Source organism: Dipodomys ordii, unplaced genomic scaffold, assembly GCF_000151885.1.
Source record: "Dipodomys ordii isolate 6190 unplaced genomic scaffold, Dord_2.0 Scaffold42, whole genome shotgun sequence".
Lineage (NCBI taxonomy): Eukaryota > Metazoa > Chordata > Mammalia > Rodentia > Heteromyidae > Dipodomys > Dipodomys ordii.
In genome coordinates this window covers 431,304-455,362 of record NW_012267258.1, presented here as the reverse complement: position 1 = coordinate 455,362, position 24,059 = coordinate 431,304, and the positions used below count along the sequence as shown (strand labels likewise).

The following is a 24,059-nucleotide window of genomic DNA, read 5'->3' as shown; positions in this document are numbered from 1 at the left end:
GGGGGGGCGGAGGGGGAGATCAGGAGCCCCTGTTGGAGTCGCGATCGCTCGGGGAGCCGGGGGTGGGGATTGAGACTCGATCCCCAGCCGGGATCCCCTGGCTGCGATCAGCTCCGGGGGCGACGGCCAGCTCTCTCTTACCCCAGCCCGCCAAGGGTGGGGTTTGGCCCTTGAGGGGCGCTGGATGTGTCCAGGCCAGAGAAATTCCTTCCATTTCCCCGCCGGCTGCGGGAACGGGTTCCAGGAGCTCCAGAGCCCGGCTGCCAGCAGACCTAGTCCGCAGGGACCCGCCTGGCGCGGGGCAGCCCTTCGTGGACCAGGGGAGCATCCAAGCCTGGACAGGCTGCGTGGAGCCCGCTCTGCTGGGATGCCGCTCAGATCTTGTCTCCAAGACGGTGGTCTAACACTCCGTGTGTGTGTGTGTGTGTGTGTGTGTGTGTGTGTGTGTGTGTGTGTGTGTGTGTGTGTGTGGTGGGCAGGGGGCAAACCCATTTTGCACCTTGGCATCTGATAGGAGACCGGGCAGGGGGGAGATGCCTCACACTGAGGTGGCTTAGGTGAAGTTTTGGTTCAAGTTGGGTCAAGTACTAGGGAAAACGCAAGCTAACCTCGGTAGGCAGATTCCCAATAGATGGATCCAAAGATTGCTGAGGGACTAGGGCTGGGTCTTGTCTGCTAACTGTGATCTGTCTGGAGGTAACTCCAAGGCCTGATCCTAAACCCTTTACAAATGGACTTTAGCTCAGTGACTTGGATGAAGACATAAAAATGAAGCCAGCGGCTTATAGCTCACGCCTGTAATCCTGTCTACTCGGGAGGCTGAGCTCTGAGGATGGAAGTTCAAAGCCAGCCCTGGGAGCTCAGTCCAAAGCCAGCAGGCAAGTCTGTGAGATTCTTTTCTTTTCTTTTTCCAGTCCTGGGTCTTGAACTCAGGGCCTGGGCACTATTCCTGAGCTTTTTTTGCTCAAGGGTAGCACTCTACCACTTGAGCCACAGTGCCACTGCCAGCCTTTTCTGTTATATGGTACTGAGGAATGGAACCCAGGGCTTCATGCATGCTAGGCAAGCACTCTTACCTCCAAGCCACATTCCCAGCCTGTGAGATTCTTATTTCCAGGTTACAAGCAAAAAATCAGAGAAGTAGAGGTGTGGCTCAGATGGTCAGAGTGCCCAGCCTAGAGTGAAAAAGCCAAGGGATGGCACTTGGACCCTGAGTTCAAGTCCAGTCCTGGCATGAAAGAAAAAGAGGAAGGAAGGAAGGAGATGAAGAAAGGAAGGAAGGAGATGAAGAAGAGGAAGGAAAGAGAGAAGCAAAAAGCCAGGCGACTTGACTCTGCAATGCCCCCAGAGTTGTGGGGAATGACAGTACAGTAGGATAAAATCAAGGTTGCAGATGATAGTGTGGGAACAGAAGAAACCCACTTTAAATAAATGTGATGGATGAGAAATATTGGAGCTTATGCTCACCTCAGAGTTCAGGTACTAGGCCTGGCTCAAAAGCCTTTACCAACCTAGGCCCTCAGATTCTATTGGCCCTCCAGCAGGCCTCCCTGTGACTGCTCTGTGCAATCAAGCCTACCCCACTATACCACTCCATGGAGGGGCAGGAGGGTTGGCTGGCCTAGGACTCCCTGGTTGGGCACCTAGTTTCTAATCCCAGCATTGCCAAAATTTTCTACTTGTGTGAGTGGCCAACTTCTTATCATCATATGGTCAAGCTTTATGATATACCCATTTCTGGCAGTTGGAGGGCATTGGCCAAAATAGAGCTGTACTCAAGGGGCCACCAGATCTGCAGAAAGTCTGTCATCCATGTCTTGTTGCAAGGGGAGTTACCATTTATATGTTTCGCAGAAAGGACTAGACAGGGATTTCTGCTGGGTTCACGCAGGGGGCTCTAAGGACTCCTCACCTTTGGAGCCAAGGTTGTGACTCAAGAACAGAACTTCTGTCAGATTTGCTCTAAAATGGAAGAGGGACATCTCCTTAGGGCAGTGTTCTCAAGAAACTCAGTCTTCTTCTTCTAGTTGTAGTGCAGGTGTGGGGGTGGGTAGGGGGTGGTGCCCCTCCCGTCCCTCATTCTCTTCCACTTTCTAGTGTTGAGCTGAATTTGAGACAGAAGGCTGCAGTGCTGAGACAAATAGACGACAGACAACATCCTTGCTTTCTAGTTAGGCAGATCGAGATAAGCTTTAAAAAGAACCGCAGTTCTATGCTATTTATGTGGGGATGGGATGGAGGCTCTTTGAGGAGGTGAGATCGGAAACCTAATGGGTGGAGAGGGAGCCAGACAGAGGGACTGGGACAGGGACTTCCCCAGCAGAGGGAGTAGCCAAGGCCATAGGTAGGAAAGAAAGGGCCTTGTGACTGATCACTGTAATGAAGGGGAGAAGAGGTGAGGAGGGAAAGGAAGTAAAGCCAGGTTCTGAAGAGTTGGCTTAATGCTCCATCCCTTTTCTTGGGTGGCTTTCTCCTCTGATCTTTCTTAGACCCTACGTCAGCCCAGGGTTTAGTCTCTGCACAGTGCTGATTGGAATAGATTTTGCTTATCTCCTTGTACCTAGGGCCCCAGGATCTTAGTTTGCCCAGTCCTGGGTCTTGTGCTGTTTGTGACCCACTACCTAGCTCACAGTATATTCTCAAGAGATGCTGGCAGTGTGACTGTTAGGAGGGAATTTTGATTTGGGACAGGAAACGAGATCAGATACCTGTTCCATCGTGCAGTGACTCATCATCTAGGTGCTAACTGGGTGGCAGGCTCTGGCCCTGTTCTTGGCCACAGGCAGGGAAGATCTGGATGGGCTTGACAATGAGAGGCGGTGTTTGGCCCTCCCTGCCTGAAAGGGAGGTTGGAAGAACTCCAAGCCTGTTTCTGGAGGATGGGAGGGTGGCAGTCACAGTGGGAAGCAGGTGGTACATAGGCAGTGACAGGTTTTGTCTCCATTTGCTTTCTGTTTGGGGTTGGAAGTGCTCCAGCTGTCTCAGCCACCTGCTCCTCCCTCCCTCTTCTGCTGAGGCCCTCACTTCCTGCTCCTTACCTCCACAGCCTCCCTTACTCCCAAGCCCATGGATGGGCTTGTAGAGCCTGGGTATCACATGCCAGAGGAACTTCACTTAACCAGGGGACCTGGGGCAGAGGTCAGGGGCCAGAGGAAGCCTGTGACCTGCCCTTGAGGTCTTCCTCCTCCCTGCTCTTTCCACCACCCACCACAGAAACTTTGACTTCTCTTTTCCCACACCTCATCTCAGCCTGAAGCCCAATCTAATAGTAGTCAGGGCCACACTGTGGCTGGTCCTATTCACACACTGGGCCAGGAGAGGGGATACCACTGAATGAGGTGGGAGAAGGGAGGGCAGGTGGGGGTCAGGGTGCCCTGGCTTAAGGGATCTTTGGAGAAGAGCTGAAGAGGTGGGGTATGTAGTTGGCTTCTACTCTGAAAGGAGAGGCCAGGTACCTAGAGTGGTAAAGAAACCAGGGTCTGTGGTTAGCACTCTGTGTGTGTGTGTGTGTGTGTGTGTGTGTGTGTGTGTGTGTGGTGTATGCCAGCCCTGGGGCTTGAACTCAGGGCTTGGATGTTGTCCCTGAGCTTTGTTGCTCAAGGCTAGTGCTCTAACACTTGAGTCACCTCTCCACTTCCAGATCTTTTGGTGCTTACTTGGAGATAAGAGTTTTATGGACTTCCCTGCCTAAGCTGGCTTTGAACTGTGATCCTCATATCTCAGGCTCCTGAGTAGCTAGGATTACAGGCATGAGCCATTGCACCTGCCTATATATGTCTCATCTAGCCCTGTTCCAAGTCTTTACACACATTAGCTCATTTTAAGTCTGATGATAACCCAGCAGGTGCTAGTTTTTGAGATGTCAGTTATAGATTGTCATTTTTTGCAGATAAGAAACTAGAGGCAGGAAAGGATTATGTAATCTACCAGGAATAAGTGCTAGAGCTAGTATTTGAACCTAGATAGTCTAGAACTCCCCCAACCCTTCCCCTTATCAGATTTTTTTTTAATTGTGAAAATACTGTACAGAGGGGTTACAATTACAGGGGCAAGATAATGAGTACATTTCTTATCAAGCATTGTAGCCTCCTCCTCTGTTTCCCCTTCCCATCCCTTCCCATCCTCCCCCTGCCCCCCCAACCCCCCCCCCCCCCCCCCCCCGGCACCAAAGTTGTAAAGTTCGTTTTCGACATAACGGCTTGTACATTTCATTGTTGCAGTGGGTCCACCTGTATCCCTATTTAAAGGATTTGTTTTTCCCCTTCCCCTCCACAAATTATACCGACATCAAATACAGTGAAAACAGGGGTTATACTGTGGAGGAGGGACATACAAAGCAACAAAGAAATAATCTTATAAATGCGTTAGAAACAATTGCATGAAAGAAAAAAACATTTGAATACATCTCTTAGGGTTCATTTCCCTAACATCACCTTATCTGACCTTTTCTGCTTGACTCATACATACAAATAAGGGAAACCATGGGACCTATGTTTCTTTGGGCCTGGCTTACTTCACTTAATATAATTTTTTCCAAGCCTTTCCATTTCCTAACAAATGGGGCAAGGTCATTCTTTCTGATGGAGGCATAGAATTCCATTGTGTATCCCTTATCAGATTTCTTTAGCTCCAAACTCCAGGTCTTCCTCTTTTCGAACAGGGTTCCTGAGAGTCTCTCCTGTTCAGCTTAGAAGGCTGGCTTTGCCCTCTGGGAGACTCTGAAACATTGGGGGCTGAATTAGAGCCTGGTAGGGCTGGGTGATTCTGCTCCTGTTTATTAGCTGCCTTTTCTCTGCTGATCAAATGTCCTGTGTGCCCACAGGACTGGGTGGGAGACAAATGCTGACATGGTTCTCTGTGCTGAGATGCCCAGGTGCTACCCAAGGCTCCTGGCCACCTCGAATTCCCCTCTCTGGGGGCATGGACTCCCAGGGAAGACCTGAAACTGGCTTTTCCTCTTCTGGCCTGGTACTTGCCCTATTGCCACTCCTGTTTTCTGGTTGTGCTGTCTCCAGGACATGTCCCTGATGGCTGATTTCTTGTCATTCACACCAACTCTCTCTCCATAGGCCATGGAGGATGGAGGCCAGCCCCTGCCCCTCCCTGGTATCCTGGCTCCTTCTGCTGGGTCCTGAAGTCAGAAGCGGTGGTGTGAATGTTGATCAAGGCCTGTTGGTTCATCTAAAGTGGTAAGTTCCTGCTGCTGTCCTATGTGCACTCTTGGGCTTGTAAGCAGGTGGGGCAGAGGAAGGCGTGGAGCTGCGGGAAGTGGATGTGGTTTGGGGGACCAGGGGGGAAGCCCTGCAGAGGTGGCAGGCAAAGTTCTCAGGAGGTCCTCAGCGTGGGAAGACCCGACTTCTAAAGGGGTGCGGGGGTGGGGACGGGGAAGCCTTATTTCCTTAAGGGGTTAGACTGGTGGTGTTGGGCCCTCGTGTCATGGGTAGTGCCAGAGGGGGCAAAACAGCTAGGAAACTGAAGGGGGTGGGGGAGGGCGGTATCTTAGGGTTGGGAATGTGATAGGGGCATGGAGACATGGGGCAAGGGGATTGTTTCTTGGTTGGAACCTGCACCAAGAGAGTGTACCCTTGTCTGTAGGTCCTGAGGAGTCTCTAGTGTGGAGAAGTGGCCTCTGGAATGGGAGGTAGGACCAGGCTCCTCACTATTCATTTAGAATCATTTTTAAAAATTTTTTTGGTTCTGGTACTGTAACTTGAACTCAGGATCTCGTACTCTCACATAGCTTTTTTTTCCCCTTCCTTCTCAAGGCTGGTACTCTGCCACTGCTTCACTTCTGACTTTCTTGGGTGTCTAACTGGAGATAAGAGTCTCACAGACTTTCCTGCCCAGCTAGGCCTTGAACTGTGATCCTCAGGTCTCAGCCTCCTGAGTAGTGAGGATCACAGGTCTGAGCCACAGGCACTCGGCTTCATTCAGGATCTTTGAGAAGAAAATCCCAACATGTGGTCAGGGTTGGAGGGGCCTTAGCCAGCTATTTTTCCTCTTTCCTTAAGGAGAAAGCCAGGTACAGAGGGAAAAATGACTTGTGAAGATCCTACCATAAGTAGCATAGAGCCAAGTCTAGGTTCCTGTCTGTTGTATGTTCTTGGCAAACCCAGAGGCCAGTTGTGAGAGGTGAGGGGGGCGGGCAGGGAGGAGATACCTTGCCTGGTCTAGGGAGCTTCCAGAAAGGCTACAAGATGATCTGTGGATGAGTGGAGAGGATATTCACCAGGCCTTTCCTTGGACACTTGAGTTATTCAGATGGACCTAAGGTTACCATGCTTGAAGGAACTGGACTTGAATTTCCACACCTTGGACAGGGGCTCTGGAATTCCTTCTCTCTGTTCCTGGGACAGAGAGCCATCTCTCAGCCACAGCCCTCCAGGCTTATGAGATCCCAGCTGAAGTAGGATTGCTCGGTGTCTCCCCCACTGCACCACCCCACCCCCGGCTTCCCACTCCCAATCCTGTTACTGTATGTGGAGCTGGTGTGTAGAGTGCAATGTCCCAGGTTGGGGAGAGGCTGAGGTTTCCAGGGAAGGGAAGCCCTGGGAAGCAGGGCCTCTGGGAGCTAGGCTGAGCATGCATCTGGCTTTCTGTTGGCCACAGGCTCCATGCAACTAACCTTGGGCTGGGGACAGGGGAGAGGAATTACTGTAAGTGGAAGAGGCAGGTGTCCCTGGTCAGCCGGAGATCTGGACTTGGGAAGCACGTGAGTCAAGATGACAGCAGTGGCCAGGTGTCTGTCTCTCTCTTACACTCGGCCCCCACTCCTATCCATGGCTCTTGCTTGGCTTTCCAAGCACCCAGCCTTGCCTCTGAGTACACAGCAGCAGAATTCCTCATGTTTACCCCGTTGTCTGAGTGATGGTTGCAACGGGGTGGAACTCCCATGCTGTACTTATTGCCAAGGCCACCCCGAGGGGCTGCCAGCCGGGGCCCCCGTGAGTGCTAGAGCTGCTGGTCTTGTGACGTGGGCACCTGTCTGCCAGGTCCGGGCATGAGCCCAGGGTCACGCTCATTCCGTCCGGGGCTCCCGTCAGCTGACTATTTTGGGCTCTTGCTGACCTGGGCCAAAGTCAGGCTCCAGCCAAGAGAGCCCCGAGGGCAGCTCCCCCTGTCCCCGGAGGCCAGCTCTGGTTTCTGCTATATAAACAGAGAAGGACATGCTGGCTTGGAGGCAGTTCCACATCCAGAGCCTGCTCAGCCTGCTCAGACAGGCTGACTGGGCAGTCACGTCTCCCTTCTGGGCTCCTTGAGGCTGCAGAAGTGTCCTACCAACCCTGGATTCTCTCTTTGTTGAGAAAAATCCGAAGGAGGAGAGCTGGTGAGTCTTGTGAATGGGGACACTGAGGCACTGGGGCTGGGCTGTTTGGATTTTTTTTCCCTTCGTGACCAGTGTGTCAAATCCTTTGGCTTTGAGAAAAGGGGTCAAAGAAGGAAGCAGAGTGGTTAATGCCCCTGAGGAGTAGTGTAACTTGGTTGGAGTTGAGTGATGGATTGAGTGATGGCTTTGGAAACATTCTAGAATTGAGAATGGAGAAGTGTGGAAAACAGACAGGTGACAGTTCCCTTCTTCCTCAGGGACTGCCCACAGGGTCGTAGCCCCTTTGATCCACCTGGCTCAGAGGAGGGGCATTGTGTCCATGGAATATCTCATGATTGCTCTTAGAAGATAGTCTCAAGCCCCCATAGCTGGCTGAGTCTGAGTGTCTAGGTCAGGGGCTTGGCTCTCACTGTCCCTCAGTCTTTAGCTTCTCCTTGCCTGGTGCCTTCCCAGCTGTTTTTGGTGCGTAAGAGACAGGGCTGGCCGCAATCATGCTGCTTAGGATGTAGGCCAGGGACTTTGGGCAGGGCGGAATGAGCAGCAGCCTCTTCTGTGGGAGGCTCTGGGCTCTCCTCCTTCTGGGCTCTTAAAAAAAAAGTTTCCCTTTTCAGAACGTGAGCCTCTAAACGAATCCAGAGCTTACGCTAAAAATACTTTAACAATAGGAAAGTGCATCAGGCTTTCCGGCTGGGACTTGTTATCAGAGGTGTTTTTTTTTTAATTTTGGAATTTGAAGTTTTGCCCAAGGAGGCTGGGTGGAGATCTTGAGCAGGGAATTTAGGGAGTGGGAACATTTTGCAAGATGGTGGGGGATTCTCCAAAGGTGTGTGTCTGGGGTGGGGAGAAGGGGGTGGAGGGTGGAAGCTGACTAGGAGCTGAACAGACTGAGGGGCACCAAGGAAACTGTTAAGGAGGGTGCTAATGAGGAACAGGGCAACCTTTCCCAGAGGAACTCTGTGATCTTGTCTGTGCTTTCCAGCTCTGCCTGACTGTTCTTGAAATCTGACCTTATTCTTTTACATTGCATGTTAATTTCTTCTGGTCTGCCAAGGTAGTTAGGGATGGAAGAATGGCTGGACTAGAGTTAGCTTCTGTGTCTCTTAGCCTGACTTCCTGAACTAACCAGCTTTCTCCAGAGTATGATTTGAGCACTTGCTGCATACAGAGTGGAATTTTCCCATGCTAGGAAGAGCCCCATCCCTAGGCATGCTTGTATTTTCTCTCACTCAGTCTTGGAAGGGGGAGAAGAGGGGATGAGGTTACTGTTTAGCTCTTGGAGAGGGAGAGATGCTAGCTCCCTAGTTTGGCCGTGTGTGTGTGTGTGTGTGTGTGTGTGTGTGTGTGTCCCCACCTGTCCCCTGTTTGCCTCAGTATTCTGCTTCAGTCCCCTGGAAACCAGGCCTTGGACCATACTCCATTTCAGTGTTAGTTTCTTCTTCCCTTAGTGAGCTGAATCTTGTGCCCAGCAGGATTTATGATGTTGTCTGCCTTGGGCAGATGGAGAAACTGTCTTAGAAGAGCTCAGGTGCTGGCCATATAACAAGCAAGCTTGCTGGCTGTTGGTACAAGATGCCTCTGATACCTTTTCCATCTTTGGTCCATGCTGAAGACTGGGGATAGGGAAGTGCTTAACCTGCCTCATTTGTGACCTATTTCTGAGGAAACATGTCTGTTGCAGGGTCTGGATGAGGGCCAGGAGATAAGAGTCAGAGGTCTGGGCTCCTGACCCCTAGTTCCCAGAGCTGTCATGGGAAGCCCCTGGGACAGCAGGTAGCACTTCCTTGCCCACAGAACAAATCCCCCGCCCGCTGCCAGGCCAGGAAGAGGAAGTGGCTGGGTCAGGCTTGGCAGGAGGCCCTGGGGCTGAGAAGGGGAAGCTCCCTGGGGGGAAGCAAGGCTGGTCCCTCTGCCTACCCCTCTGGGGAGAGCATGGAGGCTGTGGGTGGGGATGGGTTTGGTGAAAGTGGGGCAGGTTCCTGCCCTCTGCTTAGTAAGGGAGGGGCCTAGCCCAGTAGGCCTTGCCCACTACCTAGTAGTATAGGAATGGTCACCCAACTCCACATCTACCCTCTTTACTGGGGATGATGGCAAACATTGCTCTCAGCAAATTAGGGTTGAGGAGGCACAGAAGATCTTCCTGCAAAGGGACAGTGGGGTTTTTGTTGGTTTGGTTTTTGATACTGGAGTTTGAACTCAGGGCCTTGAGCTTGCTTGCTAGGCTGGGTGCTCTACTGTTTGAGCCATGTCTCCAGCCCTGCTGGTGATTTTGGAGATGGAGTCTCACAGACCTTCCTGCCCCAGTTGGGTTTGAACCTTGATCCTCCAGATCTCAGCCTCCTGAGTAGCTAGGATAACAGGCATGAGCCACTGGAGATTGGCAAGACTGCTTTTTTTTTTTTTCAAATTTTTTTTATTGTGATTAAGTGGTTACATAATTTCCCAAATTTCACAGTATTGTGGGATAGGGAAGCTTAGTTAAAGTCACAAACACATTCTAACTTTCATAGGACAAATCATCATGGTCTATAACATTTATGAGTTCTATGAGTTTTGCCATACGGTTATTTCTTCCACATTGGGTGATATGTGCATTTCTTTTGTTTTGCATAGCATCATCTGTTCCCTCTTTCCCACTTGTTCCCTCCCTCCCATTGCTGCCATTGAGTTGCTTAGTTCATTTTGGTCAATGTCCAATGCAGTTGATGGGTCCTGCTGTTGTATGTTTTTCCCTGATTCCCTCTAGTTCTGTGTCGTCCTCCTGTTTTTCCTCCGGTGTACATATGTATACCATACACGTGATCAGCAGCATGGAGTTATTTAGTAGTGATTCGACCAGATGAGTGGAAGTCCTTTGTTTCTTAAGTCCCAGGCAAGACTGCTTTTTCCCTCTTGTTCACACACTGGTGGGGGAGTAAGGAGTCATGTCTGAGCATAAGAGTCCCTGGGTCCCAAACACCCTGTATTGACAGCATAGGGACACCTTCCAAATTTCGGACTTTGCAGCCTCTCCTAACTCTAGCTGTGGTGAGTATTTGTTGATAGAACACACACAAAATCAGAAAGGGCATCTTTGATTTCCGAAACTTGAATACTTGAATGAATTTGAACTCAGTCAATTCCAGCTACATTTGCATTCATTTAAATAAATATGACTCCCCTTAGACATGGCTGTTTGGAGAATAAGCTTTATTTTTTTTATGGGGAGGAAGAGGAGTATAACCTACATTCAGAAAAGTGCACACAGCATAGGAGTTTGATGACTTATGGTGACTTAAGTAAGTCATCATCATCCACCTCAAGAACTTGAATGCTTCTAGTCCCACCAAAAAGCCCTTGTAGGCACCTGCTATAAGCTGTGTACACTTACAAGAATCAAGCTCAAGGGGGCCAGCAGCCACTGCCTCTGGAGGTCAGAGTCAAGGATATGAAAATGGTTTAGAGGATGTAGAATGAACCTACCTCTGAGCTTCTGTTTCCTCTTGAGCCTTACATGGAAGAATGCATATGAGGTACCTTGGTCCCAGGTCTGATCTTGATTGGTACCCCTTCTCCTCACCCCAGTGAGAAGTGTTTATGAAGAATTGGGCTCGTCCAGAAGTGTTTATGAAGAATTGGGCTCGTCCAGAAGGATAGTTTAGGAGACCAAGGCTTGGAGGATTGTCAGGAGCCAGTAGAGGGAATGAAGGGGGAAGGATTAACTCCAGGACTGTATTAAGGTTTGGGTGATAAAGTTGATTGGCCTAGGGCCTGGGGACTTACTGAGTGATGCTGGTTTTTGTCTCCAACATGACATCTTTTCCTGTCCTCCCTGTGTCTCTCCATAGTCTGGACTTACTTTCAGGTCCTCATCTCTAGTTTTAGATATTTTTCTATCATTACCTGTTCCTTTTCCCTCTATGTGAGCTGTTTATTTTGTTGTTGTTGTTGGTGGTGGTGGTGTGTTTTTTGGTGCTAGTCTTAGGGCTTGGACTCAAGGCCTGAGGACTGTTACCACTTCTCTACTTCCAGCTTGTTGGTTATCTCCAGATAAGAGTGTCTTGGACTTTCCTGCCCAGGCTGGTTTCAAACCAAGATCCTCAGATTTCAGCCTCCAAAGTAGGATTATAGGCATGAGCCACTGGTGCCAAGTTTTTTTTTTTTTTCTTCTGGTACTGGGTTTGAACTCAGGTCCTGGGTGTTTGTCCCTCAGTCTACCACTTGAGCCATACCTCCAATTCTGGTCATTTGATGTTTAATTGGACATAAGAGTCTCACAGACTTTTTAGCCCCAGCTGGCTTTAAACCAGGATCCCCAGCTCTCAACCTCCTGAGTAGTTAGGCATGAGCCATCAGCCAAAAACAAAACAAAGCAAAAATATTGGTGGCATTTTCTACAAAAGGATTCCACAAAAACCCAAGCAAAATCTTGTGCAAAAACCCTAGAAGAGGGGCTGGGAAGATGGTTCAGTGGTAGAGCGCTTGCCTTGCATGCCTGAGGCCCTGGGTTCGATTCCTCAGCACCACATAAGCAAAAAAGAAAAAAGCCGGAAGTGGCGCAGTGGCTTAAGTGGTAGAGCGCTAGCCTTGAGCTGAAGAGCTGAGGGACAGCGCCCAGGCCCAGAGTTCAGGCCCCACGACCAGACCGCCCCCCCCAAAAAAAACAACCCTAGAAGAGGGGCTGGAAGGTAAGTTAGTTGTAGAGTGCTTGCCTTGCATACATGATGCCCTGGGTTCGATTTCCCAGCACCACATAAGCAGAAAAAGCCAGAAGTGGTGCTGTGGCTCAAGTGGTAGAGTGCCAACCTTGAGCAAAAGAAGTTCAGGGACAGTACTCAGGCCCTGAGTTCAAGCCCCAGGACTGACAAAAAAAGAAAGAAACAAACAAAAATCCCCAAAACAAACCTAGAAGAAGAGAGCCTTCAGCTGAAGTGGGGGTCCTGGATGGGTCCCGTTGTCCCTGGTCTACTTGCACTTCACCTTCATGCAGTGGCCTTAAGGGCTTTGAAAGATGGTTTTGGAGAACTGAGTGCTCTTAGACTCATCCACATGACACTGCATGCTGGCTGGGGGAGCTCTGGCAGGTTCTGACCAGATAACTGGATGAGATCAGTATCATATGAAGGCTTTACCACTTGTGGTGGACAGTGAGGATTTGGAAAGTGGGGACATGATGGTTAAAAGTGTTTATTTTTTTTCTTGTCCTTCTTTCCTTCCTTTTTTCTTAGTAGTGGGAATAGAAGGCTGCAAATACTAGAGAAGTACTCTACCTCTGAGCTATATCCCAGGCTCCAAAGGAAATTTTTTTTTTTTTTGAAATGGGTTTTTCTATATGGTATATGCTGGCCTCAGACTCAGACTCCTCCTACTTTAATTTCCCAAGTGTTGGCATTAGAGGCCTGTGCTACCTTACCATACCTGCCTCAAGGGAGCTTTCCTCAGTATTCAGTATGTGGTGTGTGTGTGTGTGTGTGTGTGTGTGTGTTGATAGGGTTTGAACTCAAGGCCTGAGCACTGACCCTAAGCTATTTTTTTGCTCAAGGCTAGTGTTCTGCCACTTCCAATTTTTTTGGTGGTTAATTGGAAATAAGAGTCTCACAGACTTTCCTGGTTGGGTTGGCCTTGAACCATCATTCTTAAGATCTTAGCCTCCTTAGTAGCTAGGATTGCAGGCTTGAGTCACCAGTGTTCAGCTCCAACTTGTTTTTTGTTTTTTATTTTTGTCAGTCATGGGACTTGATAGTGCTCTACCACTTTGAGCCACAGCGCCACTTTCGGTTTTCTTGTGGCTAGTTAGAGACAAGAGTCCCACAGACTTTCCTGCCCAGCCTGGCTCTGAACCGTGATCCTCAGATCACAGTCCCCTGAGTAGCTAGGATTACAGGCGTGAGCAACCAGCACCTGGCTTCCAACTTGTCATTTTGATTAACATCATTGATGTTAATTTTGCTCAGGGACTTTTCTGCCAGTTTTCTAGTGGCTTATTGGAGACTCACGGACTTTCTTGCCCTGGCTGGCTTTGAATGGCAATCCTCAGATCTCAGCCTCCTGAGTAGCTAGGATTGCAGGCATGAGCCAGAGGCACCCAGCTTAGTTTTCACCCTCTTTGAGTAGACAGTGTTACAGGTGTGAGCCCCCTGCACCCAGCTTCATACGGGAGTCAGGGACCTAGGCCAGAAGTGGTGTATGTGCGTGTGTGGCGGGGGGAGTGTCATTGGGTTCACCCACTCAGTCTGCTGCACTTAGGGATGGGAATTCAGGAAAAATGTTACATGGAGGCATCTGGACTTGAGATGGGGTGGCCAACAGGGGACACAGAGATGATCAGCTTGGTCTGGATGATGATTTTTGATGATTTGTGGGATTTGGGGCAGAAGTGGGGGTTAGAGACAAGGTGTGGGTAGCTTGTAAAGGGAGGTGACAATGGAAGTGTCACCTGCAGTGCTCGGGGCAGAAGGAAGTCCCATAAAGGAGTGACTAGATAAGGTGGGAGCTGGCCCAGTAGGAGCAGATGCTCCTTAAATCATTGTCTTGCAGAGGAAAAGGGGAATGGGGGGGCCTATCTCCTTACCAGTTAGCCCTTCTTCCTCCCTTACCTTGCCAGTTAGGTTCTCCAAGCATGGGGCAGGTGGAGGGGTGACAGCTGGACTAGAGAAGTCTGCTGGTACCTGCAGCCTGCCCTGTACCCTGATACAACCCTGGCAGACCTTTCCCTGCTGTACCCAGCAGGTGGGTACTTCTCCATGATGGAAGAGGCCCAGATTTTTGGTAAAAGTCCCTGGGCATGCAGTGTGGGTGGATTTGGGTTCTACCCCCATAAGGTGCCATCCTGTTGCTGTGTGACCTTGAGCAAGTGTCACTGTTTCTCCGAACCTGCTTATAAAATGAGGAAGAGTTGGCACAAAGTTGAAAAGATTTCTCAGGCCCCACACGGTTCAGAAAGTGGTAATTCCCCAACGACAGTGCATCCATCCTGTAAGGGGCTCAGGGCTAAGACTGTTGAGAAACCAAAATCAGCACGTGATGCAGAACCCGCTGGCCCAGCGGGGAGCTGGCAAACCCCTGCCCTAGGGAAAGGGAGTTTGGAGGCCAGGTGCCTATTGCTCACCAAGGCTCTGGTTGATGTTCCCCGGATAAGGCAAGGCATGACAAGAGCATATGCTGTGCCTAGGGCTTGGGTTGGGGTGCAGACTCCCCAAGGGTGTGCCCTGCCCCATCCCTTGGCCTGCCTTGGCTGCCAGCAGCAGCAGTAGCAGAGGGCGACACGCAAAAACCTTATGGATGAGCTGGGAGGGGGGTTCCGAGGAAGGGCAGAGCTGGGGGTAGGGGTGGGGCCCTAGGGACCGGGCGAGGGTGGCTCCCGGAACCGGCCAGAAGGTGAAGCGATCCAGGTCCGGGAAAGCCCTGTGGACGCGGCTCTGGAGCGCCCCCACTTTGGGCTCTGGCCTTCGAGGCCAGTTATTTCGGGTGTTGGGGGGGTCCCCCCTCTCCACATCGTGGGTCCCGCGTGGGGAGCCCTTAGTAGAGCTGCTATTTTTAGCCGGCGCTGCGGGGCGCGCGGGGAGACTATTTATAGATCAAACGCTCCGCGCTCCCTGCGTCAATGGAACCCCGCGTGCGTCACGCGCGCAGACATTCCAGGCCCCCCTCGCCCCGCCCCCTGCGCCCCGCCTTCTCGGGCTCTCCGTCCCCGCGCCTCCCCCCTGGCCGCCTCCCGCCGGAACCGCGCCGCCCCCCGCGCCCTTGTATGGCCAAAGCTCGCCGGGCCCGCGTGCGTCAGTGGCGCCCCCGCCCCTCCCCGTGCGTCACGGAGCCCTTAAGAGGAGGGTCCGGCCCGCCGGTGGAGCCCCAGTGGCAGAGGCTGCGAAAGTTGCATGGGTGCGTGAAAAGGAGTGTGCGAGGAGGAGGAGGATCGCCGCGGAGCGCACGCACGCGGGACCGGACTGCCACTTCGGGTGCTGGTACCGGGTGGGAGAAACGGGAGCTGGCCGGGTAGGTGTCTTCTTTGGGAAAAGTGTGTGCATCTGCTTTTGCTTTTCTTTCTTTCTTTTTTTTTCATGTGCGAAGGAGATGGATGTGCGCGCGGGAAGAAAGGACGTGGTAGGGTCAGCTTGCAGGAGGGGTGTGTGTGTGTATGTGTGTGTGTGTGCACGCGTGTGTGTGCAGCTCTGGTGTTGAAGATTGACGTGAGGATCCGTGTCAGGACGTGGAATTGACGGTGTATGTGGGTCCCTGGGAGGGTTAAGAGTGAAGTTAGCTGCAAGGTGGAAGGTACAGGGAGTTGGGGTTGGCATCCAGAGTGAGCGCAGGCTCTGCCAACAACAGATGGCTAGCCTCGGTGCCCAAATGCCTATATACACCTTGCTGTGTGGATTTGGGTGCTGATGGGGGTGGGGTGGGGGCTCAGTATACTGTGGGAGAATTAAACAGTTTCATCTCCCGCCCAGATCCATCCAACTCCCAACTAGGATTGGATTTCCACAAGGGTCTCCTTCCCAGGCTCCTCAAGCCTCTGTTGTTTTCGTAATGCTTTATGGACTGGAGGTTTATTTTTTTAGGGATTTCTTCCCCCCCCCCCCCGCCCTCCCCGCACCTTTCTGCCTGAACTGTATGGGGAGACCTGGCAACTCCTGAAGTTGAAATGGCTGGGTAGAGGCTGAACTGTGGAAAGTTGCTTTACTGTGTGCTACAGTAAGCTTTCTTAGGGTCAGGGTATCCAGAAGCACAGGGAGGGTTGTTTTACCTGTGGCTTGGATAGTGTGTGTGTGTGTGTGTGTGTGTGTGCATGTGTGTGCATGTGTGTGTTCATGTAAACCCTCTTTCTTGGGAACTCTTCATGGAAGTTGCCCTGTTAGGAGTCTTCCTGCTACTGGGGTGTTCCTTGGGGTACCTGTCTACCATCCCAGCTGCCTCCCCCAGACTTCTGTACCCCTCCCTCAATGGTCCCCAGTGTAACTTTCAGGTAGGGTGCACCCTGAGGCTTGCTCAAGCCTAACAGGTGCAAATCACATTGTTACCAGGACCTGCCTGAAGCCGGATTCTCCCACTCCCTCTTTCAACCCCGCCTCTTCCTCCTCCCTGAGGGAACTCCCCCTCCCCCCTATGTAGGTTCATATCTTCTGTAGCCTGTGTACCTGCATGAAGGGAGGGAGGAGGTGGGGAAGGGTTGATCCGGATGTAGGACATCCAAGTGGAGAAACAGGATTTGAATAAAGCTGGAATGAATGCCCAGTACTGCGTGGCTGCCACCTTTCTTCCTCCACCCCCAACTCATTGCTGTCCAAGGCTGTCTGACTGCAGGAAGACAGGGCCCCTTACATCTCCTGAGAGGGCTTTGTGCCTCTAGGCAATGCCACTGGGCAGGTGGAGTCAGAGCTCCTATTCCAGGGGCTCTATTTGAACAAGTGAGTGTAATGCCCGGGGTGGGGCTGCCCTGTCCAGAGTCCCTGGGTTTGGGAAAACAGCTTTCTAGACTCTTGGCTAGAAGGTGGTAACACCTTTTGGCCTTGAATCGCTGTCATTCTCTGTTCCAGCTTGCTTTCTTAGGTAGCTTGCCTGCCTGACTAGGGAGGCTAGAACTATGTAGACCCCAGACCAGGAGGGTAGAAGACAGAGACTGGATCCTGGAGCCTCCTCTAGGAGATTTTTTTTTAACAGTCTGTGAATTTAAGGTCTCCCTCTGCTACTCTATCTCTGTCCTTTCAGGGGCCTCAGAATTGGGTGTGTGTGAACCCCACTGTCTGAGCCCCTCAGTGCTTCAGGGCACAGATGTTGAGTTAGAGGAGGAACCCAGGCAGGGGCAGGGGGCCTCCCTTGCACTCTCTAACAGGCTTCTCTGCCCAGCGTAATCACCATTATGTCTTCTGCTGGACTCTGAGAGTTCTCATAATAACCAGGGATGGCAGAGGAATTCCTCTTAGGGACTGCCCTTGGCCACCTTTCAGCATATGGCATTTAGAGGTCTGGAGCCATGTTACCCAATCCCCTGGGGAACTAGGGACACCAAGAAGGCCTGGGTTCCCTTCTGTTTTGTTTCTGGAAGCATCCTAGGCAGTACAGAGTGGGTGCTGCCCCAGATGGCAGGACTAGGGTACACGTGGGCTCTGCTACCTTTTGTTCAGCCTGCAGTGTGGGGGTAGGGACAGGGGACAAGTTCCAGATACTTCATTGCTACTTAGATCACTTCTTGGACAGCTGGGCCTTCAATTCCTAGTCCCTCTTCCATTTCCAGGATGTATGTCTCCCCGTATACTGTGGGGGGAGGTGAAGAAGGGGTATGTAGAAACTGGGGTGTGCCTGGGAATATTCCCAGGAAATGCTTGGTTGGAGAAACAAGGAATCTACTCCTGGGGGCTGGGCTGAGGCTCTGTAGTCTGCCTGCCTCTCCCATCCACCCCCTCTAGTCCCACCCATGCCTTCCCTGGTGGGGAGGGCAGGGCTGGAGGAACACAGCTTCCCCCTGTTCTAATGGAGAGATGCTGGCCGGCTGCCTTCCCTGGGTTCCCAGGCCCACTGGGGTGTGGCTGGCTTTCCGACTGAGCCCACTCAGACTGGGTCTCGGCCCATGGGCTTTGTGGCACATAAGATTGAGATAGAGTTTGGGCCCGAGGTCGGAATTCCTGAGTTAGGGGAGGGGGGAAGGGGCTGTGGCCCTGGTACCTCTGTCCTGTCTCTGAGCTTACTCTTGCCTGCCCCAGCCCTGTCCTTTGAGAGTAGGCCTCAGGCTTCACTCATTGACTCCTCCCTACCTTCCTTTGGATCTCTTCCCTCTCTAGAGATGCCCTGTATCCAAGCCCAATATGGGACACCAGCCCCAAGTCCAGGACCACGTGACCATCTGGCCAGTGACTCCCTGACCCCTGAGCTCAGCAAGCCCACCATGGACCTAGCCAGCCCTGAGGCAGCTCCCACTGCCCCCACTGCTCTGCCCAGCTTCAGCACCTTCATGGACGGCTACACTGGAGAGTTTGACACCTTCCTCTACCAGCTGCCAGGGACGGCCCAGCCATGCTCTTCCACCTCCTCTGCCTCCTCTACTTCCTCATCCTCCGCCACCTCGCCTGCCTCTGCTTCCTTCAAGTTGGAGGACTTCCAGGTGTACGGCTGCTACCCTGGCACCTTGAGCGGCCCACTCGATGAGACCCTGTCCTCCAGTGGCTCTGACTACTATGGAAGCCCCTGCTCAGCGCCGTCCCCATCCACACCCAGCTTCCAGCCACCCCAGCTCTCTCCCTGGGATGGCTCATTTGGCCACTTCTCCCCTAACCAGACTTACGAAGGCCTGCGGGCATGGACAGAGCAGCTGCCCAAAGCTGCTGGGCCCCCACAGCCAGCCTTCTTTTCCTTCAGTCCTCCCACTGGTCCCAGTCCTAGCCTGGCCCAAAGTTCCCTGAAGTTGTTCCCGTCCCAGGCTTCCCACCAGCTGGGAGAAGGAGAGAGCTATTCCATGCCAGCTACTTTCTCAGGCTTGGCACCCACTTCCCCGCACCTCGACAGCTCAGGGTTGCTGGATGCACCCATGACTTCTGCCAAGGCCCGGAGTGGGGCTCCAGGTGGAAGTGAGGGCCGCTGTGCTGTATGTGGGGACAACGCTTCGTGCCAGCATTACGGGGTCCGCACCTGTGAGGGCTGCAAGGGCTTCTTCAAGGTATCAGGCTCCCTGGAGCACAGCATTGGGTTCTAAGTGGGGACAGTGTGGTCTGATCCTCCTTTGGGAGGAAGGGGGTCTGTGGTAGTCTCTCCTAGCTAGTCCTGTCATGCAGGAAGGAGAGAGGCCTGCCAGGTGGGCTACCTTCCAGGGACCCACAGACACAGGGGCTGGGACCTTTCGCTCATTACAGCATACACAATCTTTTAGACCCCAGAGAGCTGGAGGGAGGGTGGGATAGGGGTGGAGGGTGCAGGCTGCCGTGGTACCTAGGAGAGGGTATTCTAGTGGGCACTCTCTGGTTCTCTGTCCTGCTCCAAGGTCCTGGTGGGAAGGGGCCCCAGGCACTTGTGTTCCTGGCACAAGATGAAAGGATCCTGGCAGGGATTTGGTTCTTGAGGGCTGGGGGTGGATTTGGGAACAGGCTGTGTGTTTGTCCCCCATGCTGGGTGCCTGCTTTGCTTCTTGTCCCCACCCCCAACCGCTCAGTCCTCTCCAGGCTGCCCCCAGGAAAAGGGCAGATGTGGACAGACAGGTAGTTAAGAAATACAGGTGTCCGGACAGTTGGGGAGACCCTAGACCCCTAATCTTGGGTCCTGGGGGGGTCTTGTTCCTGAGGTAGAAATTGCCCTTGGTGTCTTCAAGTGTTTTTTTTCTCCCTCCACCCTCCTATCTCTCCCTCCCCTGCCACCCAAATGTTAGAAAAATAGCTATGAACAGAGAGCACTTTTGTCTGCGTCCAAAGCAGGATCTGGACGGTCCCCTCCCCTGGGCTTCCCCCTCCCCACCCCACCCATCTGACAGCCTGTTCCGTGTACCCCCCCCGCCCCCCCCCCAGCGCACAGTGCAGAAAAGCGCCAAGTACATCTGCCTGGCGAACAAGGACTGCCCTGTGGACAAGAGGCGGCGGAACCGCTGCCAGTTCTGCCGCTTCCAGAAGTGCCTGGCTGTGGGCATGGTGAAAGAAGGTGGGTGGCAGGATGGGGCCCAGTGGGGCAGAAACAGCCTGATGGGGCAGGCAGGGTCCTCGGCCAGGGCATGTCTGCCCCTTATTTCTATTCCTAACTTGGAGCCCTAGGACCCAAGAGCTGGATGCATCTTCCACCTGCCAATACGTTGAAGGGAGGGTGGTTGGGGAGGGGGGGGTGGGCTGCCCCCCCAAGAACCCAGAGTGCCTGGGTTCTTGGCACTCTGGACCTTGTGAGGTGTGGGATAGATAGCATGATTCACTTCAGATCCCTTCCTTCCTCACCCCTGCTTATTTCTCTGCAGTTGTGCGGACAGACAGCCTGAAAGGGCGGCGGGGCCGACTACCTTCCAAACCCAAACAGACCCTGGATACCTCCCCTGTCAATCTACTCACTTCCCTTGTCCGGGCACATCTGGACTCAGGACCCAGCACTGCCAAACTGGACTACTCCAAGGTGAGGGCCCTCCTCCCTGCTATGCCCCTGCCCTACCCTGCCTCTGCTCCAGGAGGGTGCTGCAAGCATACACAGTACCTTTGTGCATGGTAGGAAAGGTCACCACTCTGATCAGAATAAAGAGGGAGTCCCCTTTGGGTTGGTTGGAGAAATGCACCTTTAGCCACAGCCTTGGGCTTTGTGAGAATTTACAGGCAAGCCCATGATTCTGGTCCAGAGCCTAATTTGCATTCCGGGATCTGGCATCCAAGTGTAGCCCTGCCTGTGATGCTCACCTCTGGACCCCTACCAGTTCCAGGAGCTGGTGCTGCCCCGTTTTGGGAAGGAAGATGCTGGTGATGTGCAGCAGTTCTATGACCTGCTTTCAAGTTCCCTGGATGTTATCCGGAAGTGGGCAGAGAAGATCCCAGGCTTTACTGAGCTGTCCCCAGGTGACCAGGACCTGCTGCTGGAGTCAGCCTTCTTGGAGCTCTTCATACTCCGTCTGGCCTACCGGTGAGCTGCCAGCCATTCTCCCAGGTCCTTCCCTGCTGTCCCGGCTTGCAATCTACCCTGAGCCCTGAACATTGTCTCCACCCCTCCCTGTAGGTCTAAGCCAGGGGAAGGGAAGCTTATCTTCTGCTCAGGCCTGGTGCTGCACCGGTTGCAGTGTGCCCGGGGCTTTGGCGACTGGATTGACAGTATCCTAGCCTTCTCGCGGTCCCTGCACAGCCTGGTTGTTGATGTCCCTGCCTTCTCTTGCCTCTCTGCTCTCGTCCTCATCACTGGTGAGTGCCTGGCACCAAGGAGTGGGCTGTCAGGGCATAAAGAATGGTCTTTAGGCCAGATGCTGGTGGCTCACACCTGTAATCTTAGTTACTCAGGAGGCTAAGGTCTGAGGATCAAGGTTCAAAGCCAGCATGGGCAGGAAAGTCCAAGAGACTCATCTCCAATTAATCACTAAAAATGTCAGAAATGGACCTGTGGCTCAAACACTGGCCTTGTGCAAAAGAAGCTCAGGGACAGTGCCCAGGCCCTGAGTTCAAGCCTGACAACCTGCTCAGCACACACACACACCACACACACACACACACACACACACACACACACTTATTTTGTATGCTGTACTGGGCATAGGGCCCTTGGCTTTTCCACTCACAGCTGGTGCTCTACTACTTCAGCCATACCTTTACTTCTGTCTTTTTACCAGTTAATTAGAGATAAGAGTCTCTAATTTATCTGCCCAGGCTGGCTTTGAACTTCTACCATCTGATCTCAGCCTCCTTAGTAGCTAGAATGACAGGCATGAGGCACCAGCACTCAGCTTCAAGCCAGCCTTTGAATGGCCCCAAAATGTCTAAGATATGATCATAGGTGCTGATATCTGGCCTGGAATTTTGGCTTGTTTAAAAAAAAACATCTTGATATGGCTGGGAAGGTGGCTCAGTCGTAGAGTGCTTGCCTTGAATGCATGAGGTCCTGGGTTCGATTCCTCAGCACTACATAAGCAGAAAAAGCTGGAAGTGGCGCTGTGGCTTAAGTGGTAGAGCGCTAGCCTTGAGCTGAAGAGCTGAGGGACAGGGCCCAGGCCCAGAGTTCAGGCCCCACGACCGACAAAAAAAAATCATCTTGACAGTTATGCAGCATGCAGAAAAGTGCACACATGATACATTTTCACAAACTGGACTTGTGTAACCAGCCCCTGGGTTATGCATAACAGCATGATATGTACCCCTCAGCCTGCCTTATGTTGCCTCCAATCACTCTTTGCTGGGGTGGGGGGCACCACTGACTTCCCCCAGTGCAGACTGGACTTTATGGAGACGTTTTCAGATCTCTTTGGTTATTTTGCAGAGTTTCAGGATCTGTCCTGCCCCTTTTATCACTTAAATTTTACAAGGGATCCATCTATATAGACTGAAATCAAAGAAGCTGTGGCTGAAGAGAGGGTGGGGAAGTCTGAGGGTAGTCCTCACCTGGAGGAAGTCCTAAGGCCCTCCTGCTGCACCCAAAGGCTTCTCAGAATACTTTGGACAAACCCCTGGCCTCCACCGCAAAACCTGGCCTAGGTTTGATTTCATATTTGCCAGCTTGGACAAGTCATACAAACCCTCTGGGCCCTCTCCTTTGGCATATGAGGCTTAAAGTGGGTTTCTGTGTGCTAGGCATTGGTGGCTTACTCCTGCAATCTTAGTGACTCAGGAGACTAAGATCTGAAGATCACATTTATAAGCTAGCCCAGGCAGAAAAGTCTGTGAGACTTTTTTTTTTCTCTAGTCAACAAAAAGTCAAAAATGGATCTGTGGCTCAAGTGGTAGAACACTAACCTTGAGAGAGCATGAGGCCCTGAGTTCAAGCCCTACTACATACACACACACACACACACACACACACACACACACACACACACACACACACACACACACACTGGACTCCTTATGGCAATGGTACTTCACTACACACACACACACACACACACACACACACACTCACACACACACACACACACACACACACACACACACTGGGCTCCTTGCAATGGTACTTTTGCTAAGTGCCAGATGAACTGGAAAATGGCTGAAGGTATAGAGGCCTGGAGGACGCTGGGTCCCCTGGGTGTCTGTCTTCAGTTGAGAAGCTAATCCTACATCCTCCCCACAGATCGGCATGGGCTGCAGGAGCCAAGGCGGGTGGAGGAGCTACAGAACCGCATTGCCAGCTGCCTGAAGGAGCACATGGCAGCTGTGGCGGGTGAGCCCCAGCCGGCCAGCTGCTTGTCACGTCTGCTGGGCAAACTGCCTGAGCTGCGGACCCTGTGTACCCAGGGCCTGCAGCGCATCTTCTACCTCAAGCTGGAGGACTTGGTGCCCCCTCCACCAATTGTTGACAAGATCTTTATGGACACACTGCCCTTCTGACTCCAGCCCTGAACGTGTGTGCATACCTATCTGTACACTCTTACACCACCCCACGTGCCTTGAGCCCACGGACCCCCAGAGCATCTCTTAGCCTGGATCTGAGCTGCCGACTGTCCTTCCTCCTCACCTACTTCAGGAGGTTGGGAGGGAGCTCAAGTTCTGTGGAAGGGGATGCATTCACAGGGGTGACCCCACAATTTGTCTTATCCCCTAGCCCAGCCCTGGCCTTCATTTTTTTTGTAAGATAAACCGTTTTTAACACATGCCACCCTGCTGTAAATAAGCCAAATGCTGCTGTAAATACAGGAAGGAAGAGGTTGAGGTCGGGGTTGGGAGGAAGGGATGGGGACCCCCCACCAGCCTTGGGCAAGCCTTTCCAGCCTCTTTCAACTCCCTCTCTTCCCAACCTCCTTCCACATGTACATAGACTGTCACTCGAGGAGGAAGACAAATGACAGATTCTGACATTTATATTTGTGTATTTTTCCTGAATTTATAGTATGTGACTTTTCTGATTAATATATTTAATATATTGAATAAAAAATAGACATGTAGCAGAAATTGGGATGTTCTTTCTCTGAGAATCACTACACACCTTGCTATAATTACATATGAGGCAATATGACTGGACAAATCTTACATGTTACCCAAACAAACTGGTCTCAGTTTACTCATTTGTAAAGGAAGATCGTGATGACACTTTCGTCACAGAATTGTTATAGAAAGCACTGTGGCTGGTGTCTTTCCCCCCACACTGGTCCTGGGCCTTGATCTCTGGGTCTGGGTGC

At 52.1% G+C, this 24,059-nt stretch overlaps 1 protein-coding gene across 2 annotated transcripts; it reads left to right on the top strand.

The window, feature by feature from the left end:
- Window positions 1–5,078: 5,078 nt before the first annotated feature.
- Window positions 5,079–23,835, top strand: Nr4a1 (nuclear receptor subfamily 4, group A, member 1). Of its 2 annotated transcripts, none has more exons than XM_013018865.1 (7): window positions 5,079–5,189; window positions 18,079–18,950; window positions 19,789–19,918; window positions 20,223–20,374; window positions 20,667–20,869; window positions 20,963–21,141; window positions 23,015–23,835. In XM_013018865.1, the coding sequence occupies exons 2-7, from the start codon at window positions 18,081–18,083 to the stop codon at window positions 23,269–23,271; spliced, it is 1,791 nt and encodes a 596-aa protein (XP_012874319.1). In that variant the 5' UTR covers window positions 5,079–5,189; window positions 18,079–18,080; the 3' UTR covers window positions 23,272–23,835. The 2 variants fall into 2 exon arrangements, with proteins under 2 accessions (XP_012874319.1, XP_012874318.1); XM_013018864.1 differs by lacking the exon at window positions 5,079–5,189 and adding an exon at window positions 15,166–15,295.
- The last annotated feature ends 224 nt before the right edge of the window (window positions 23,836–24,059 follow it).